The sequence below is a fragment of the Heptranchias perlo genome, chromosome 17, assembly GCF_035084215.1.
Source record: "Heptranchias perlo isolate sHepPer1 chromosome 17, sHepPer1.hap1, whole genome shotgun sequence".
Classification (NCBI taxonomy): Eukaryota; Metazoa; Chordata; class Chondrichthyes; order Hexanchiformes; family Hexanchidae; genus Heptranchias; species Heptranchias perlo.
This window is the reverse complement of record NC_090341.1, coordinates 15818840-15840294: the sequence shown is the minus strand read 5'-3', so window position 1 is coordinate 15840294 and position 21455 is coordinate 15818840. Positions and strand designations below refer to the sequence as shown.

Below are 21455 nucleotides of genomic sequence, written 5' to 3'. Positions count from 1 at the left end.
TTTGACAGAAGCATTAAGCATTCATATATATTCATACAGCAGAATTTCAAGACCTGACTATTAATTACAGCATTCATGTTGAGCTCTTCAATAAGAAAATATGCTGTATAATTCAAGGCTACAAGCTAAATCTGGTGCTTACTAGCCTATGTACTAGCTGACTTTACTCGTTTCCTGAATGAACTGCATTAATCATACCAAATCAGTTGGCTTCAGCCAGCTGCTGCTGAGCAAGGGAAGCACTGTGCTACTAACAAATAAGACACTAATAAATCACCATCATTAGGGAGCTCCCTATAGCCATTAATTATCCTCTATACTGTAAGCATGAGTAATTTCACTGCTCAGCGATGTAATAATACATTGCACAGAATACTCAGATTGTAGCACGGGATTCAAAAATAATAAAATCACAGTGAAAAATATCAAATTACTGATACAAAGAAAACTAAATGTTGAAAATCAGAAGGAAAACCCCCAGGAAATGCGCCTTCTATCAGCATCTGAAAGAGAAGACAGATTAATGTTTCAAGTGGAAGCCCTTCATCCGGATAAGCATTTTCTGTTTTTACATCAGAGTACAAATGATGCGTTACTGACGTGCAAAAGATACATTTTTCCTTTTTCTTCCCTCCTGTACTGCAAGCGGTGACTCATACCAGGGTTTCCCTGGCACTCTTCATGTGCCAATCTAGACTGTGCTACAGCAGGCTATTCATTTCTGGGGACCATCACAGACGACCAGTGTGACCTCACCCGACATCCATATACATTCCAGTAGGTAATCTGGAAGCCGAGGTGATCTTTCCCTCCCTAGTCCAGGAAGCCCAGGTCAACTGTAGCACCCCACAGTTGACCTAGCTCAGATCAGCCAATTCAATACAGACCATGTATTGAACTCAAGACTTGCTCATCGCTGCGGCTAAGTACCACACGATATAATGTTTTTACCCACCAAACTATCAGTTATATTCACAAACACAGTTTAAAAATGCACCATCAGTATAGTTTCCTAAATTTGTGTTTTACTAAAATTATTGCAGATTAAAAAATCAACATAGCACGCCAGCCCACTAATGAGGTATATCACAGAACAATGGGAGGCTTATTCTCTCCACAATTTCTCCCACCATGCATTTCCCATCTTGTTTGAACAATCAGGGATGACAGAGACTGGGACTGGTTGTCTGCCAGCTCTCAGTTCAAGAAGGATGGTTGTCATGTTGGAGTACAAGAGAAATATAGAGAAATCAGACCATTAAACCTGGTGTATACATCACATCAAATTTCTTTTGTGCCAGGCAGTCAAATTACATAAATTCCACTTTCAGGCTGATTTGTTTGGTTCCACACTCACTAATCTGATCAGAGACAGAGCATCTCCAGCAATGGCTTCTCTTCCCACCCCTGCACCAAGGATCCATCCTTGGCCCCTCCTCTTCTACGTACTACCCCCTTTGCGACATCATCCATAGTCATCTACACAGACGACACCAGCTCTATCTCTCCATTACCTCTCTAGACTCCTCTACTGCCTCTGTGCTGTCAGACTGCTTGTCTGACATCCAGTCTTGGATGAGCTGTAATTTTCTCCAGGTAAACAATGGGACGACTGAAGCCATTGTCTTTGGTCCTCACCACAAATTCTATAACCTCACCACCAACTCAATCAACCTCCTCAGCCACTCTCTCAGGCTGAACCAGACTGTTCACTGTTAATCGTATTCATGTGATTTACATCAATTAGTCTTAATTGTATTCAGGTGGAACGTATCAATTGGGGACTCTCTTGTATCCATTTATGAGAGCTTATCTAGGATGTGGGTTGTGTTGATCTCTGTGAATAAAGGCTTGGAAGCAACTGAAGACCAGGCTCTAGTACTCTATCCTTCACCACCTGGCTATCTCATTTGCAACCTCGGCATCCTCCTTCACCCCGAGTTGAGTTTCCAACCTCATATCCTCTCCATAACATCATCCACCTCTGCCCCTGCCTCAGCCCACCTGCTGCTGAAACCCTCATCTGTGTTTTTGCTATCTCCAGTCTTGACTATTCCAATGCTTTCCTGGCAGACCTCAATCTTGCACCCTCCGTAAACTTGAGCTCATCCAGAACTTTGCTGCTCATATCCTAACCCGCATCCAGCTCCTCCTGCTCACCCATCACTCCTGTGCTCATTGACCTACATTGGCTCCCAGTCCTCCAAGGCCTCAAATTGAAAATTTTCAAATCTCATGTTCAAATCCCTCCATAACCTTACTCCTTCCGATATCTAAACTCTTCCAGCTCTACAACCGCACCCTCCCCCCCACATCTCCCCATTCCTCTGATTTCTATCTCTTTTACATCCCCGGTTCCATTTGCCCCACCATTGGTGACTATGCCTTTAGCCACCTAGGCCCTGTGCACTGGAATTTGCTCCCTAAACCCCTCTGTCTCTCCACCTCCCCTCAGGGCTATTTTTGCCAATTTGATTTGTCCAATCCAAATGAAAGTTAAAATCGTCCATGATTATTGCATTACCTTTTTTACAAGCCCCCTTATTTCCTGATTTATATTTTGCCCTACAGTGTAGCTACTGTTAGGGGGCCTATTTACTACTCCCACCAGAGATTTCTTTCCCTTGCTATTTCTTAGAAACCCCTATTCAAGAAGGGAATGAGACAGAAAGCAGGTAACTATAGACCATTTAGCCTAACATCTGTCATTGGGAAATGCTGGAATCCATTATTAAAGGAAGTAGTAGCAGGATATTTGGAAACTCATAATACAATCAAGGAGAGTCAGCATGGTTTTATGAAAGGGAAATCATGTCTGACAAATTTATTAGAGTTCTTTGAGGAAGTAACGGGCAGGACGGATAAAGGGGAACCAATGGATGCAGTATATTTGGATTTCCAAAAGGCATTTGATAAGGTGCCACATAAAAGATTACTCCACAAGATAAGAGCTCATGGCGTTGGGGGCAATATACTGGCATGGATAGAGGATTGGCTAACTAACAGAAAACAAAGAGTCAGGATAAAAGGGTCATTTTCAAAATGGCAATCTGTAACTAGTGGGGTGCCACAGGGATCAGTGCTCGGGCCTCAACTATTTACAATATATATCAAAGACTTGGATGAAGGAATAGAGTGTCTTGTGGCCAAACTCGCTGATGATACAAAGATAGGTGGAAAAGCAAGTTGCGATGAGGACACAAAGTGTCTGCAAAGGGATATTGACAGGTTAAGCGAATGGGCAAAATTTGGCAGATGGAATATAATGTGGAAAAATGTGAAGTCATCTGCTTTGGGAAGAAAAATAAAAAAGCAAAATATTATTTGAATGGAGAAATACTACAAAGTGCTGCGGTACAGAGGGATCTGGGTGTCCTCGTACATGAAACACAAAAAGTCGACATACAGGTGCAGCAGGTAATCCAGAAGGCAAACAGAATATTGGCCTTTATTTCTAGGAGGATGGAGTATAAAAGCAGGGAAGTCATGCTACAATTGTACTGGGTGCTGGTGAGACCACACCTGGAGTACTGCTATAGTTCTGGTGCCCTTATTTAAGGGAGGATATACTTGCATTGGAGGCAGTTCAGAGAAGGTTCACTAGGTTAATTCCGGGTATGGAAGGGTTGTCTTATGAGGAAAGATTGAACAGATTGGGTCTATACTCATTGGAGTTTAGAAGAATGAGAGGAGATCTTATTGAAACATACAAGATTCTGAGAGGACATTACCCCTCATGGGGGAATCTAGAACTAGGGGGCATAGACTCAGAATAAGGGGTCACCCGTTTAAGACAGAAATGAGGAGGAATTTCTTCTCCCAGAGGGTCGTGAATCTTTGGAATTCTTTACCCCAAAAAGCTGTGGAGGCTGAGTCGTTGAATACATTCAAGGCTGAGTTAGACAAATTTTTGATCAGCAAGGGAGTCAAAGGATATGGGGAAAGGGCGGGAAAGTGGAGTTGAGGTAAAAATCAGATCAGCCATGATCTCATTAAATGGCGGAGCAGGCTCGAGGGGCCGAATGGCCTACTCCTGCTCCTATCTCTTATGGTCTCTTATGGTCTCCCTTGCCTTCCCTCCTAAAATCACCTCTCTAACCAAACTTTTGGCCACCCGTCCTAATCTTTCCTTCTTTGGTTCATTGTCCATTTTCCTTATGTTTCATTGAAGCACCTTGAGAACTTTTCTATTTTAAGGCACTAAATAAATGCAAATTATTCTGTTGTCATAAAACCTGGCACAAAAAGTGCTACTTATGCAAATCATATGAAAAGTGTAGCAAAATCAATGGCAATATTTATTATCGCTCTTTGTATTTTTGATGGTGTTTATTAAATTCCAAAGAAATAATCCACACTCCAATTATCTGTCTTCCCAATTATCTGACATTTTTCATGGAACAAAGACTTGTATAAAACGTGGCCTCATTTCATAGCCCATTAACATCAATTTTTCTAAAATAAATTAACCTCACAGCCAAAGAAAGATTGAATTCAATTTATCTTATTTGTATTAAACTTACCTTTATTCCCATGGCTAGGGTACCTGAGTACCATACGTGCAAGACTAAAATGTAGAGATTCTCAATTATCCTCCAATTTCCATTATCTACCAACAGGATCCATTCCATTGTGGTGGATAATGTTGGTTCTACTGTAATATTTAGCAGCACTGTCAATAGGCTTGAAGAAATCAGTGTAATCATTTTAAAAAGAATCAAAAATAACTTACCTTGTATTGATCAATCAGGATTTCTCGTGCAGTGTCAAAGATCATTGTGTGCACTGAATTGGAATATTGTGCAAGAGTATAATCATAATCAAATCCGTAAATTTCAATGTTCCCCAACTTAACCTCATTATTTGCATAGATATTTGCAGGATTGAGGAGGTTGCAGACTCCTGGGGGAATAAGTTCTGGGAAAAAAAACACAATTTAATAATTTATTTTAAAAATTATAAATAAATGATTATAAACATCTAGCATGCATCTATAGCACTGCACCTTAAAATGTGATCTCAGGTGTCACACCTCCAAAGTGTCACATGTTGCAGGGCAAAAAAAGTGATGGCTCAAATAACATTTATGTTAAGTTGCCAATCAAATTGACTAAATTCGAACAAACTAAAAGTAGCAGGAAGTACCAATGAGAAAAAATAACCAGCAGAAAACCAAGCAATCAAGTCCCTCAATTTTTTTAACAAAACTACCATTCATAAATCTGCAGGTACCACAAAACTAACTAGTCAAATCACAAATAATTTCTTCATGCTGTTTTCAGCCGCCATTTTCCTTCTTCCCTCAGGTCAGTGGATACAGCTAGGATCAAGTTAGCGCGTGTAAAAAAAATATGGTACTTTGAAACGATTTTTACAAGTCAGTAATGTGAAATATTGCTTTAATAAATTTGCTGCGTTACAGTGATACGTAATCTGGTGTGATGATTAAGCTGTAGCAGGACCTCAGTAAACATCAAAAACTAAGTCCCCGATTACCCATGAGTAATGCCATGGGAGATCTGCTAGTATGAATTAATTGGAATATTTATATCACTGTGATATGCCTTTATTACTTCAGGCAGCATCAATACATATCTGGGGATTTTCCACAGACAGTTTTAATGACGAGTTTAGCGAATATGACAGCTTACCATGACAATAGGGAAACTTGTGTTTTAGATTTAAATGCTGTAACCAACAAATTGGATTTTTCTTTGTAATTGTTTTACTAATCAGTTAACTAAGGTTCCACATGCTTGCAATAGATTGCCACAGTATAGTCTACCGCTATTCTACGTAAACCTATGACCATATACTGGAAACACATAGTTAAGTTTTGTTTATTGTGATGAAAAATACATGACTGGAAACACATAGTTAAGTTTTGTTTATTGTGATGAAAAATACTTGTATAAAACGTGGCCTCATTTCATAGCCCATTAACATCAATTTTTCTAAAATAAATTAACCTCACAGCCAAAGAAAGATTGAATTCAATTTATCTTATTTGTATTAAACTTACCTTTATTCCCATGGCTAGGGTACCTGAGTACCATACGTGCAAGACTAAAATGTAGAGATTCTCAATTATCCTCCAATTTCCATTATCTACCAACAGGATCCATTCCATTGTGGTGGATAATGTTGGTTCTACTGTAATATTTAGCAGCACTGTCAATAGGCTTGAAGAAATCAGTGTAATCATTTTAAAAAGAATCAAAAATAACTTACCTTGTATTGATCAATCAGGATTTCTCGTGCAGTGTCAAAGATCATTGTGTGCACTGAATTGGAATATTGTGCAAGAGTATAATCATAATCAAATCCGTAAATTTCAATGTTCCCCAACTTAACCTCATTATTTGCATAGATATTTGCAGGATATCTTTTTTGTCATTGTATGAACATTAAAGCATGGAACAAAGAGTTGGGGAATGGAGTACTTTTATATCAGTGCACTCAGTAAAACCATCAGTGAAGTGTATGATTTGTAGTACTAGGAAATATAGCCAAGACTTGAGAGGATTTCAGCTAAACATTTGTATTTTACCAGGAATGACATCTTCAATCAACCAGCCACACACAAGTACATTATTGTTATTTAATCCAATTTTTGAAAAAGAAACTAAAATTTAAAAAGCTTTAGGGGAGCCTGAGCCAGAGTCAGTTTTTATTATAAATATTAAAATTCTCACCAAAATATTATAAATAATTTTAAAAGAGAGCAGTGTTTGCAGAGCTAATTCTTTAGAAAATAAAGTACTAAAAACAAAAGGCCATTTCGCCCAAAAGATAATTTTTTAATATATATAAGTACAGCTAGTTCAATACATTTTGGTCTCCATCACAAAATACACACACTAAACTCTGCCTTTTCCCAGTTTTCTGCACATAAGCACAATATTCATACATGTTCACTTGAGCATCATAAAATAACACTACCTAAGCAATGTAGAATACCATAAGAACATAAGAAATAGGAGCAGGAGTAGGCCAATCGGCCCCTCGAGCCTGCTCCGCCATTCAATAAGATCATGGCTGATCTGATCCTAACCTCAAATCTAAATTCATATCCAATTTCCTGCCCGCTCCCCATAACCCCTAGGGAGCAATATTTCATTATTGAGTACTTCCTCTCCCTTCCTCATTTATATAATAGTAAATTGCAAGGTGCTTGAGCTCGAAAAAGGCTATATCACTTGAGTATTCTGCTGATTCTGACTTTTTCCCAACTCAAGTGCTTTTCAGTAGACATCTAGGCCAATCCCAAATATACTACTGGAAATTAAGTTTCTGCAGGTAAGTGTCGAACTTCAGACAGTTAATAGAGGTGTATTGTGAGAGATATAATGGCAATGGTTCAAAGTACAGGAGCAGAAACATAAGAATGTAGTTTGACCAGCTTAAAATCATAGGTTTTCAAACTGGCGATCCCCAAGGGAACTTTAGGGGGTCCGTGAGGGCATCAGAATTCTACATGCTATTTCTATTGTTACATACTAATAATAATAAAAAAAACATTTTCTAGAGTCATAGCATTGTTTTTCTTTGAGTTGCTGAAGCAGAATTTTGGAAGTGTGGATCCTCAGGAGAGCGTCAAAAGTTAGAGGGCCCCACGCAGAAAAGATTGAGAGCCACTGGTTTAAATATCCGAAGTCACAGCTTAACTTGGAGGACAGAATACAATTTTTCTGTTACATGAAAGTTATTCAAGTGCGGGTTAGGAATCATGCTGTTTATTATTTATGTCCTATTGGAATGAATTATCTTGATCCTAATGCAAAGAATTGACTCTGAACTTAAATAGATTTGAGCTTAAAATCTAAAAAATGTTTATCACTATGGATAGTTTCTCTCGCAAGCATCAGAAGGATTCTATGTATCACTTCTAGTTTTGCAATACTAGTTATACTGGCTATCCACACATCTTAAATCCTCCAGTCCATTTAATACGTTATGCACATGGGATATAGATATTTAATAAACCCATATTTCAGCTTGGCATTGATGATATTTCCTATCAGTCTCAAAGTACATAGAGAAAGATATTCCTCTTAAACTAGGCAGTTACACACAACCTTCATCTGTGAGAAAACAAGAACTAGTACAAAAGGGCAAAAGAAAAAGATAGATAAAGAGGATAAAGCCAAGAGGAGACAGAATTCAAGAAGCTCAAGACAACAGGATGAGGTCAAAAGCTGACCATTGGTTGCCATGAAGCATGGCTAATGCACAGCAAAACACACCAGGAAAATCAGATAAAGACTAACTTCGATAAACTAGGGCAGGTGGTTAAGATATAAAGTTACAGAGGTACACTCAAGAGTGCCTTGAAATTTAGTCCGTCTATATGGGCAAAATGATAGCGTCCAGACTTTCTGCCATAGCCCTTCTTATTGCATAATTTGTGGGTACTGCCCCAAAGAGGCAAACTTGTTTCACAACAACTTACATTTGTAAAGTACTTCAATGTAATAAAACATAGAAGAACACAGAGAGGTAATACAAATATTAAGAGGGCTGGCCAAATGCAGGATCAAAAAATTAGATTTTGAGGAGAAAGAGAAAGCAGTAAGAGAATTGAACCCTGATGTTCACTGTCCCCATGATCTTCTTGGTGTGGTGAAAGAATGGCGAATAATTAATCTTTCATGTAGTTTATCAAGCTGGAGAAAAACTACCGGTGGTTGAAGCTAACATGCCTTCTATTAGATATTAGACTATAGAGACACTTTTCATTGGACTTTCTTATGTGCTCTGAAGTCTTCATTCACTTCCAGTATCCTTCTGCCAGGTTTTTTCTTCATAATCTCTATGGTTTATGTTGCACATCTCAGTAGCTTCTCTACATATATAAGTGTGATACCTTGCTTGTGCAATAACCCTTAAAGCAGAGATCATTCATAAAGAACGTCACACAATATGCCTAAATCCTGGATGAATTCATAGCTCAGTTTCCCCTTTGTCTTTTCTCATCTTTTGAAGCAACAAGGGAATAAGCAGAAAGCACCTCAGAGTTATTTTGTACAGTACACACCATCCTGTATGAATTTGCAACCCATCTGGTTCCTAATATACATCCAATTTTATTTAATTGTAAATCCAGGTCTTGACCACATTCTAACAATTCTTTTTGGTTGAGTACTGAATAGCTATATGGAATGAATAGTTAATGGATAAATGTCTGAAAATGATTGAAACTTTTCACTTCATCCAATAGATTCAAGAACATGTAATGAGGATCATTCTTTTCTTGTTGTCACAAAGATGTATCACTAAATTACATTTGTTGCTCAGATGTAAATTTATCAATTATTTTACTTTGAACTTCTTTAACTTGATTGCAGATTTTATTTTGCATCTCATTGGGAATGTGGTCATTGATCTCTGTTGCACTATACATCAAGTGTATAGTGCATAGGGGTGCAACGCCCTTTAATTTTTTTCCCTTCAAATATTTATCCAATTCCTTTTGAACTTACTACTGAATCTGCTTCCACCACCCTTTAAGGCAGTGCATTCCAGATCATAATAACGCGCTGCTTAAAAAAAAAGTTTTCTCATGTCGCCTCAGTTGCCAATCACCTTAAATCTGTGTCCTCTGGTTACCGACCCTTCTGCTACTGGAAACAGTTTCTCCTTATTTACTTTATTAGAACCATTCATGATTTTGAACACCTCTATCAAATCTCCTCTTAACCTTCTCTGCTCTAAGGAGAACAACCCCAGCTTCTCCAGTCTTTCCACATAACTGAAGTCCCTCATCCCTGGTGCCATTCCAGTAAATCTCTTCTGCATCCTCTCTAAGGCCTTGACATCCTTCCTAAAGTGTGGTGCCCAGAATTGAACACAATGCTCTAGCTGAGGCCTAACCAGTGTTTTATTAAAGGTTTAGTAAAACTTCCTTGCTTTTGTACTCTATGCCTCTGTTAATAAAGCCAAGGATCCCATTTGCTTTTTTAACACCTTTCTCAACTTGTCCTGCCACCTTCAAAGATTTGTGTATGTACACTCCCAGGTCTCTCTGTTCCTCATAGAATCATAGAACCATGAAAATTTACAGCACAGAAGGAGACCATTTGGCCCATAAAAGAGCTATCATGCCTAATCCAACTTTCCAGCACTTGGTCTGTAGTCTTGTAGGTTGTGGCACTTCAAGTGCATATCCAAGTACTTTCTAAATGTGATGAGGGTTTCTGCCTTTATCACCCATTCAAGCAGTGAGTTCCACACCTCTACCACCCTCTGGATAAAAAAGGTTCTCTTCGGCTCCCCTCTAATCCTTCTACCAATTACTTTAAATCTAGGCCCCCTGGTTATTGACCTTTCTGCTAAGAGAAATAGGTCCTTCCTATCCACTCTATCTTGGCCTCTCATAATTTTATACACCTCAATTAAATCTCCCCTCAGCCTCCTTTGTTCCAAAGAAAACATTCCCAGCCTATCCAATCTTTCCTCATAGTTAAAATTCTTCAATCCTGGCAACATCCTCGTAAATCTCCACTGCACCCTCTCTAGTGCAATCACACCCTTCCTGTAATGTGGTGGCCAGAACTATACACAGTACTCAAGCTGTGGCCTATCTAGTATTTTATACAGTTCTAGCATAACCTCCCTGCTTTTATATTCTATGCCTCGGCTAGAATGCCTTCTTAACCACCTTATCTATCTGTCCTGCTACCTTCAGGGATCTGTGGACATGCACTCCAAGGTCCCTCTGTTCCTCTACATCTCTCAGTATCCTCTCATTTATTGTGTGGCTCCTTGCCTTGGTTGCCCTCCCCAAATATATTACCGTACACTTCTCAGGACTGAATTCCATTTGCCACTTTTCTGCCCACCTGACCAGTCCACTGATCTCTTCCTGCAGTCTACAGCTTTCCTCCTCACTGTCAACCACACGGCCAATTTTTGTATCATCTTCAAATTTCTTAATCATGTCCCCTACATTTAAGTCTAAATCATTAATATATACCACAAAAAGCAAGGGACCTAATACTGAACCCTGCGGAACCCCAATGGAAACAGCCTTCCAGTCACAAAAACACCCGTCGACCATTAACCTTTGCTTCCTGCCAATGAGCCAATTTTGGATCCAACTTGCCACTTTCCCTTTGATCCCATGGGCTTTCACCTTTTCAACCAGTCTGCCATGTGGGACCTTGTCAAAAGCCTTGCTAAAATCCATGTAGACGACATCAAACGCGCTACCCTCATTGACGCTCCTTGTTACCTCCTCAAAAAATTAAATCAAATTAGTCAGACACAACCTTCCCTTAACAAACCCATGCTGACTGTCTTTGATTAATCCGTGTCTTTCTAAATGACGATTAATACTGTCCCTCAGAATTTTTTCCAATAATTTGTCCACCACCGAGGTTAGGCTGACTGGCCTGTAATTACTCGGTCTATCCCTTTCTCCCTTTTTAAACAACAGTACAATGTTAGCAGTCCTCCAATCATCCAGCACCATGCCTGTAGCCAGGGAGGATTGGAAAATGATGGTCAGAACCTCTGCCATTTCCTCCCTTGCTTAAATTCAGGACTGAATTCCATTTGCCACTTTTCTGCCCACCTGACCAGTCCACTGATCTCTTCCTGCAGTCTACAGCTTTCCTCCTCACTGTCAACCACACGGCCAATTTTAGTATCATCTTCAAATTTCTTAATCATGTCCCCTACATTTAAGTCTAAATCATTAGAAATTTAAAATAAAATTGCTGGACTATAACTTGGTGTTGTAAAATTGTTTACAATTGTCAACCCCAGTCCATCACCGGCATCTCCACATCATGCTTCTCTTAACAGCTTGGGATACATTTCATCCGGGCCTGACGATTTATCTACTTTCAAAAATGCTAAACCCTTTACTACTTCCTCTCTTACTATGTTTATCCCATCCAATATTTCACACTCCTCCTCCTTAACTACAATGTCTGCATCGTCCCCTTCTTTTGTGAAGATGTGGAGATGCCGGTGATGGACTGGGGTTGACAATTGTAAACAATTTTACAACACCAAGTTATAGTCCAGCAATTTTATTTTAAATTCACAAGCTTTCGGAGGCTTCCTCCTTCGTCAGGTGAACGATGTGAAAATGAAAACCTCGAAATGAAATCGCATTTATAATTCACAGAACAATGCTTGGTGAGTACAGACAGTTTTTTCAACTGCCCGTTGCCAAGGCAATCAGTGTGCAGACAGACAGGTGTTACCTGCCAGGTCTCACAGAATATACAAATCACCAAAAAAAAAACAACAAACAAAAAAAAAGAGATAGAGAGGTAGAAACATATGTTTCTACCTCTCTATCTCTGTTTTTTTTTGTTTGTTGTTTTTTTTTTGGTGATTTGTATATTCTGTGAGACCTGGCAGGTAACACCTGTCTGTCTGCACACTGATTGCTTTGGCAACGGGCAGTTGAAAAAACTGTCTGTACTCACCAAGCATTGTTCTGTGAATTATAAATGCGATTTCATTTCGAGGTTTTCATTTTCACATCGTTCACCTGACGAAGGAGGAAGCCTCCGAAAGCTTGTGAATTTAAAATAAAATTGCTGGACTATAACTTGGTGTTGTAAAATTGTTTACAATTCTTTTGTGAAGACAGGCGCAAAGTATTCAAAGTTCCCGCACTCCCTTTAAAATTGTACCATTTAGTTTATATTGCATTTCCTAATTTTTCCTACCAAAATGTATCACTTCAGACTTCTCTGAATTTCATCTGCCATTTCACCAGTCTGTCTATATCCTCCTAATGTCTGTCACCATCCTCCCCACTGTTTATGACATTTCCGAGTTTCGTGTCATCTGCAAGCTTTGAAATTATACCCTCTATACCAAAGTCCAGGTCATTAATATATGTCAAAAAGAGCAGTGGTCCTTATACCAACCCCTAGGGAACACCACTGAAAAGTCTGAGAAACAACCGTTCACCACTACTCTCTGCTTTTTGGCCCTTAGCCAAATTTGTATCCATGCTGCAACTGACCCTTTAATTCCATGGGCTTTAATTTTGCTAACAAGTCTATTATGTGGTACTTTATCAAATGCCTTTTGAAAGTCCATATACATATCAACCATATTACCTTCATCAACCATCTCTGTTACTTCATCAAAGAACTCAATCAAGTCAGTCTAATATGATTTTCCTTTAACAAATCCATGCTGATTTTCATTTATCAGCCCACATTTTTCCAAGTGCCAATTAATTTTGTCCTGGATTATTATCTCTAAAAGTTTCCCTACATTAGGCTGACTAGCCTGTAATTGTCAGGTTTATCCCGCTCTCCTTTTATGAACCGAGGTGTAACATTTCCAATCCTCCAGTCCTCTGGCACTGCCCCCATATCTGAAGGAGGAATGGAAGACTGTGGCCAGAGCCTCCGCAATTTCCGCCCTTACTTCCCTCAGTAACCTAGGTGCATCCCATCTGGACAGGTTGACTTTTCCACTTTGAGTACTGTCAATCTTTTAAGTACCTCTTCTTTATCTATTTTTATCCTATCCAATATCGCTACTACGTCCTCCTTTACTGTTACATTTGCAGCATCCTCTTCTCTAGTGAAGACCGATGCAAAGTATTCATTTAGTACCTCAGCCATACCCTCTGCCTCCACAAGAAGATCTTTTTTGTCCCTAATCAGCCCCACCCTTCCTTTGACTACCCTTTTACTATTTATATATATGTTTATAAAAGACTTTTGGGTTCCCTTTTATGTTAGCCAACAAACTATTCTTATACTCTGTCTTTGCCAATCTTATTCCTTTTTTAGATCTGCTCTGTATTTAGCTTGGTTCTCTACTGTATTATGAACCGTATATCTGTCATAAGCTCCTTTTTCTGTTTAATTTTAATCTCTATATCTTTGGTCATCCAGGGAGCTCTAGCTTTGGATGCCCTTCCTTTCCCCTTCGTGGGACTGTGTCTACTCTGTACCCAAACCATCTTCTGTTTGAAGGCCTCCCATTGTTCAATTACTGTTTTGCCTACCAATTATTGATTCCAATCCACCTGGGCAAGATCCCTTTTTAACTCACTGAAGTTATTTTTACGCTTGATTGTTCCTTGTCCTTTTCCATAACTATTCTAAACCTGATGATATTATGATCACTATTCTCCAAATACTCCCCCATTGAAATATGCTCCACTTAATTCCCCATAACTAGATACGATGTGGAGATGCCGGTGATGGACTGGGGTTGACAATTGTAAACAATTTTACAACACCAAGTTATAGTCCAGCAATTTTATTTTAAATTCACAAGCTTTCGGAGGCTTCCTCCTTCGTCAGGTAAATGTTCAGGAGCTCCTTCAGGTAGACTTCAAGGAGCTCCTGAACATTTACCTGACGAAGGAGGAAGCCTCCGAAAGCTTGTGAATTTAAAATAAAATTGCTGGACTATAACTTGGTGTTGTAAAATTGTTTACAATAACTAGATACAGCACTGCTTCCTTCCTCGTTGGGCTGTAAACACATCCCGAAAGGACTCCAGATCACGAACCCACTCAAGTCCACATACAACTCGGATTACGCTGAGAGACTCTGCCGCCGTACCTCTCGCACACTCCGCAACCATCTCATACACCAACTCTACAGCAGACGCCACAACCTCGAAACCAAGATAGAGTCCATACTCTCAACCTGTACTCAGGACACAGCAGACCAGCTACGTTATACCGCCAAACAGACGAGGCAATGGAACTACGCTGCCTACATGAAAACCAAGAGCAGGAAGCTTGAGAAACTCGGCATCACCACCAGCAACGACCAAGCTTCCCCTGGTACCACGGTTGCAACCACAGGGAAGTCTATTGTCAATTTATCCGACCACACCCTTCAACCAGACGAAATCGAAGTTCTCAGCCGAGGGCTCAATTTCTGCCCCACTACCAAAATGGACCCCACTAGTCTCGCGGCGGACACAGAGGAATTCATCAGGAGAATGAGGCTCCGGGAATTCTACCACAAACCCCAAGATTTCAGCAGCGAACCCAATGAGACAATCGACGATCCGGAACAGCAGACAGAGGGATCCGCGGTACAGCAACCGAAGAGGAAAGAGTCAAACTGGACTCCTCCGGAGGGTCGCTGCCCTCAGCTGGACATGTATGCTCAAGCTGTCAGGAAATGCGTCAATGCCAGATTCATCAGCCGCACTCAGAAGACAGTCCAGAATGTCACCCGAGCACAACGCAACGCCATCAACGCTCTCAAGACCAACCGCAACATCGTCATCAAACCAGCGGACAAAGGAGGAGCCATAGTCATACAGAACAGAACAGACTATTGCAAAGAAGCATACCGACAACTGGACAACCAGGAACACTACAGACGGTTACCCGCAGATCCGACCAAAGAACACACCCACCAGCTCAACAAACTGATCAAGACCTTCGATCCAGACCTTCAAAGCATCCTACGCATTCTCATCCCACGTAATCCCCGCGTGGGAGACTTCTACTGCCTCCCAAAGATACACAAAGCCAACACACCCGGACGTCCCATCGTATCAGGCAACGGAACCCTGTGTGAGAACCTCTCTGGATACATCGAGGGCATCCTGAAACCCATCGTACAGGGAACCCCCAGCTTCTGTCGTGACACTACAGACTTCCTACAAAAACTCAGTACCCACGGACCAGTTGAACCAGGAACACTTCTCACCACGATGGACGTCTCGGCACTATACACCAGTATCCCCCACGATGACGGCATCGCTGCGACAGCATCAATACTCAACACCAACAACAGCCAATCTCCGGAAGCCATCCTACAACTCATCTGCTTCATCCTGGATCACAATGTCTTCACCTTCGATAACCAGTTCTTTACCCAAACACACGGAACAGCCATGGGGACCAAATTCGCACCCCAATACGCCAACATTTTCATGCACAAGTTCGAGCAGGACTTCTTCACTGCACAAGACCTCCAACCAACACTATACACCAGATACATCGACGACATTTTCTTTCTATGGACCCACGGCAAGGAATCACTAAAGAGACTACACGATAACATCAACAAGTTCCATCCCACCATCAAGCTCACCATGGACTACTCCTCAGAATCAGTTTCTTTCTTGGACACACGAATCTCCATCAAAGACGGGCACCTCAGCACCTCACTCTACCGCAAGCCCACGGACAACCTCACGATGCTCCACTTTTCCAGCTTCCACCCTAACCACGTCAAAGAGGCCATCCCCTATGGACAGGCCCTGCGAATACACAGGGTCTGCTCAGACGAGGAGGAACGCGATGGACACCTACAGACGCTGAAAGACGCCCTAGTAAGAACGGGATATGACGCTCGACTCATCGATCGACAGTTCCGACGGGCCACAGCAAAAAATCGCATAGACCTCCTCAGGAGACTAACACGGGACGCAACCAACAGAGTACCCTTTGTCGTCCAGTACTTCCCCGGAGCGGAGAAACTACGCCATGTTCTCCGCAGCCTTCAACATGTCATCAATGAGGACAAACACCTCGCTATGGCCATCCCCACACCTCCACTACTCGCCTTTAAACAGCCACCCAACCTCAAACAGACCATCGTTCGCAGCAAACTACCTAGCTTTCAAGAGAACAGCGTCCACGACGCCACACAACCCTGCCACGGTAACCTCTGCAAGACATGCCAGATCATCGACACAGATACCACCATCACACGAGATGACACCACCCACCAGGTGCATGGTTCATACTCCTGTGACTCGGCCAACGTTGTCTACCTCATACGTTGCAGGAAAGGATGCCCCAGAGCATGGTACATTGGCGAGACCATGCAGACGCTGCGACAACGGATGAACGGACACCGCGCAACAATCGCCAAACAGGAGGGTTCCCTCCCAGTCGGGGAACACTTCAGCAGTCATGGACATTCATCCACCGACCTTCGGGTAAGCGTACTCCAAGGCGGCCTTCGAGACACACGACAACGCAAAATCGTCGAGCAGAAATTGATAGCCAAGTTCAGCACCCATGAGGACGGCCTCAACCGGGATCTTGGGTTCATGTCACGCTACACGTTACCCCACCAGCGAACAAATGTTATCTGTTTTTAATATAATGGGTCATTTGCTGGCTCTCTCTGCCTTCCGGATGTTTCTGCCTCTCTCTGTGTTTTTTTTTTCTCTGTTTTTTTTCCCTGTTTGTTTTTTTGTTGAATGTGTATTCGGGGGTTCTGCAGGTGACACCTCTCTGTCTGAACACGGTGATTGCCTTGGCAACGGGCAGTTGCAGGGGCAGTCTGTAAACACCATGTATTGTTCAATATGTATAAATGCGTAGGCTTCAAGGAGCTCTTGAAACATTTGCCTGAGGAAGGAGGAAATCTCCGAAAGCTTGTGAATTTAAAATAAAATTGCTGGACTATAACTTGGTGTTGTAAAATTGTTTACAATTGTAAACACATTGATTAAGAAAGTTCTCTTACACACATTTCAGGAATTTCTCCCCCTCTTTTGCCCTCTACACTGTTATTATCCCAGTCTATATTGGGATAATTGAAGTCCCCCCTTATTACTACTCTAAAGTTCTTGCATCTTTCTGTAATTTGTTTGGAAATTTGCTTCTCTATGCCCTTCCAACTATTTGGTGGCCAATAGTATATTCCCAGTAGCATAATAGCTCCTCTATTGTTCCTTAGTTCTAACCAAATAGATTTTGTCTTTAACCCCTCAACTACTTCATCCCTTTCCAGCGCTATAATAGTTTCTTTGATCAATACTGCCAACCCCCACCCCCCACCCCCTCCTTTCTTTCCTTCCCTATCTTTCCTGAATACATTGTATCCAGGAATATTAAGTACACAATCCTCCCCTTCTTTGAGCCAGGTCTCTGTTATTGCCACTATATCATAGTCCCATGTGGCAATTTGTGCCTGCAGATCACCAACCTTATTTACCACGCTACGTGCATTTACGCACATGCATTCCAAACTCATCTCAGACTGCCTCGTGTTTGCCCCTTCTCTGAGCCCTCCTATTTCTGAACTATCCTTTACTCCAGTGCTGTCTCTCCCACTCGTCTGTACACCTTGTTTCTCCTCTCTAATGTTTCATCCTGGTACCCATCCTCCTACCAAATTAGTTTAAACCCTCCCCCACAGCACTAGTGAAGTTCCCTGAGAGGATATTGAGCTGCAACCCATCCATCTTGAACAGATCCCTCATGCCCCAGAACTGGTCCCAATGACCCAGGAATCTGAAGCCCTCCATCCTGCACCTTTTCTCCAGCCACACATTAACCTGTCTTATTCTACTATTCCTATGCTTAAAAGTCGCTTTTAAGTAGTCTTTACATCTCTTTTGCTGTCTACCACAAAATCACTTCCCAGTTGTCAATGTGCCATAAAAGATCTTCTTTGGGATTTGTTCATCAGATATTTGCACCACATGACTTGACCATTGTAGCCGTGCCTTCATGACCAGAGCATCTATGCTTGGCGTGTCAGCTTTTTAATAACTTAGGTGTCAGGGAACTTGTCTTGCCATCTGATCTTCATTAGTTGAAAGTGATTCAGTTTCTTAATGTGGCATGCATACGTTGTCCAAGATTCACAGCCATAAAGCAGGATTGTCAGAATGGCAGTCCTGTATACTTTGAGCTTGGACTGCAGGCTGGTGGCTCTCTTGTCCCAAAGGTGCTCAACAAGTTTGCTAAAAGCTAAGCCGGCTTTGGCGATTCTGCAGGTTGCTGCTATATGTTTTCTACATTGCAACAGTGATTACACTTCAAAAGTACTTCATTGGCTGTAAAGCACTTTGAGACGTCCTGAGGTCATGAAAGGCTCTGTATAAATCCAAGCCTTTCTTTTGTATCGATAATGACTTCTCTAGACAGGGTGCTACCCAGGTAGGTGAATCTGTCCACAGCCTGAAGCGTGTGATCACCAATAGTAATGATAGGTGGTGTGTAATCCTTGCCTGGGGCTAGTTAGAAGAGTACCACCATTTTTTTTAAGGCCGATAGTCATGCCAAATTGCAGGCAAGCTGTTGCAAGGTGGTTCATGATTGTTTGCATATGATCCTGGGAGTGAGCCACAACAGCACAGTCATCAGCAAATAGGAGTTCACAAACAAGTTCATCCAGCACCTTTGTTTTAGCTTATAGTCTTCGAAGGTTGAAGAGTTGCCCATCCATCCTGCATCCGATCTTGACCCAAATTTCAAGAAGCAAAGCAGCAAACAAAATACTGAAGAACGATGGTGCAAGGACACATCCTCGCTTAACACCATTTGTAACGGGGAAGGAGATGGAATTGTCCCCATTTTCCATCACTCTAGCCATCATGGAATTGTTTGACCATTTCAATGAATTTATCTGGACACCCAGACTTAGAGATGATTTTCCAGAGACCTTTTCTATGGACAGTATCGAATGCCTTTGTCAGGTCAACAAAGACACAGTAGATGTGCACATTTTCTCTCTACATTTTTCTTGTGGCAGTCTGGCTGTGAAGCTATCAGTTGTGCCTCTCCCCACATTGACAGTCCACATTTACTAACAGTATTTTATACTGCATATATATTAAAGCAACTTAGAAAGAAAGACGAATTTGCATTTATATGCAAATAATTAAATTGTCCAATCATCCCAAATCACTTCACAAATAATGCAGGGAAACGCAACAGCCAATTTGCACACAGCAAGGTCCCACAAACATCAATGAGATAAATGACCAGATAATCTGTTTTTATTGGTGTTGTTTGAGGGATAAACATTGGCCAGGTCACCAGAAGAACTCCCCTCTTCAAAAAGTTCCATGGGATCTTTTATGCCCAAATGAGAAGGCTTTGGTTTAATATCTCATCCGAAAGAAAACACATCCAACAGTGCAACACTTCCCTCAGTACTGCATGGAGATGTCAGCCTAGATTATGTGCTCAACTCAGTGGAGTGTGGCTTGAACCCAGGACCTTCTGAATTAGAGGCGTGCGTGCTACCACTGAGCTAAGACTGACACCTACATATACATCCATTATGTATTTCTTTATTATATCATAACCATTGTAAAAACAATTTTTCATTTTAACTACTTGATTTGTATTAATATATTATATATGTATGTGTAGGTCCTTAGTTGAAAATTAAATTGTCCAATCAGCATACTGTTTTGAACCGTCACTAAACAAGTTTCCTGTGGGCTTTACATGTGCACAGTTCAAAATACTCAACGCTTCAAAATGAAATAGTGCAAGGTTGCCGCCACCTAAATAGAATTTACGAATGCGTGAACTAATCCATATTGTGAACTAAAATTAAAGATTAAGCTTAAAAAAAGCGAAAATCAGCACAAAAATGTAAACGGACCACCTTTACAAAAGCATACACATTATATTATCGATACATACGTTTCAGAATGAGCTACAGAAATCTGGAAAGCTCTCAAATTCAGGTCAAAAGCAAAATACTGCGGATGCTGGAAATCTGAAATAAGAACAGAAAATGCTGGAAAAGCTCAGCAAGTGAGGCAGCATCTGTGGAGAAAGAAACAGAGTTAACGTTTCAGGTCGAAGACGTTAACTCTCTTTCTCCACAGATGCTGCCTCACTTAATGAGCTTTTCCAGCATTTTCTCTTTTTATCTCAAATTCGTGTGATCTATTACCAGAAAACAAATAACAGAATGCACTGCAAATGAATAATAACTGTTCCTTCGCCAGACTTACCGTAAACTAATTTTTTCATCTCATTGTAGCGACCCCACAGATAAGTTTTGTTCTCGATCTTCCCTGGTGCGGTTTGTCTGCTGGTGATACTGGAATCTGCTGGAGTACCTAAAGGACTGGGCTGCGGTGCCTGAGCTCTTTTCTCACTGCCAGACACGTTGCTAACGAAGGACACATCAATAGCTTTAGTGCAATAGCCCACAGCTAAATTAACGGCGGAAAAGTTCGCCGTATTCCACTGCAAAGATGCAGATAAAGATTTTGCAAGTAAACTAGCCATAATTCTGTATTGCACTTTGAATTCTCTTGTTCAAGACGTGCGGTGGAACGAGTGTGGAACAAAAGTCTTTTAAGCACCGAGCTGCCCTTTAATGCACGGATCACGCTTTAATCGTATTCCGATGGATCAGCCTAAAAGCTCCCGTCACAAACAAAGGATCCTCCAATCAAAAAGCCTACCTTTGTGACAGGCAACCAATCTAATTGAGGCAATCTCCCCTTGCGCAAATTGGTGGAGGAGGGCATCTGTTAATTTGTAGTTTCTCGTCAAAAACCGCTGAAGAGAACCGTGCGGGAAGCAAACAATTCCGCACGTACTGGTGCTGAATCGGCCGGCTGTGGGCGCATCTCCTTGGAGATCGGTCCTTTCATTAAAGACGAGAAAAAAACTGCAGAGACTGGAAATCTGAAATAAAAGCAGAAAATGCACAGCAGGTCGCTTATCACATTTGAAGACAAAAGACTAGGTTATATACCCTTGGTCAGTACTGAAA

General features: G+C 41.2%; 1 protein-coding gene across 1 annotated transcript in view; it reads right to left on the bottom strand.

The window, feature by feature from the left end:
* LOC137334385 (5'-nucleotidase domain-containing protein 2-like) overlaps positions 1-21033 on the bottom strand; it is a 63725-nt gene extending 42692 nt beyond the window's left edge. Inside the window, exons 1-2 of the mRNA XM_067999101.1 lie at positions 20683-21033; positions 4733-4917 (exon numbers count right to left, since the gene is read on the bottom strand). Of these exons, the coding sequence (XP_067855202.1) occupies positions 4733-4917; positions 20683-20962 (465 nt within the window). The 5' untranslated portion in view covers positions 20963-21033. The remainder of the gene's footprint in view (positions 1-4732; positions 4918-20682) is intronic.
* Positions 21034-21455: the final 422 nt, after the last annotated feature.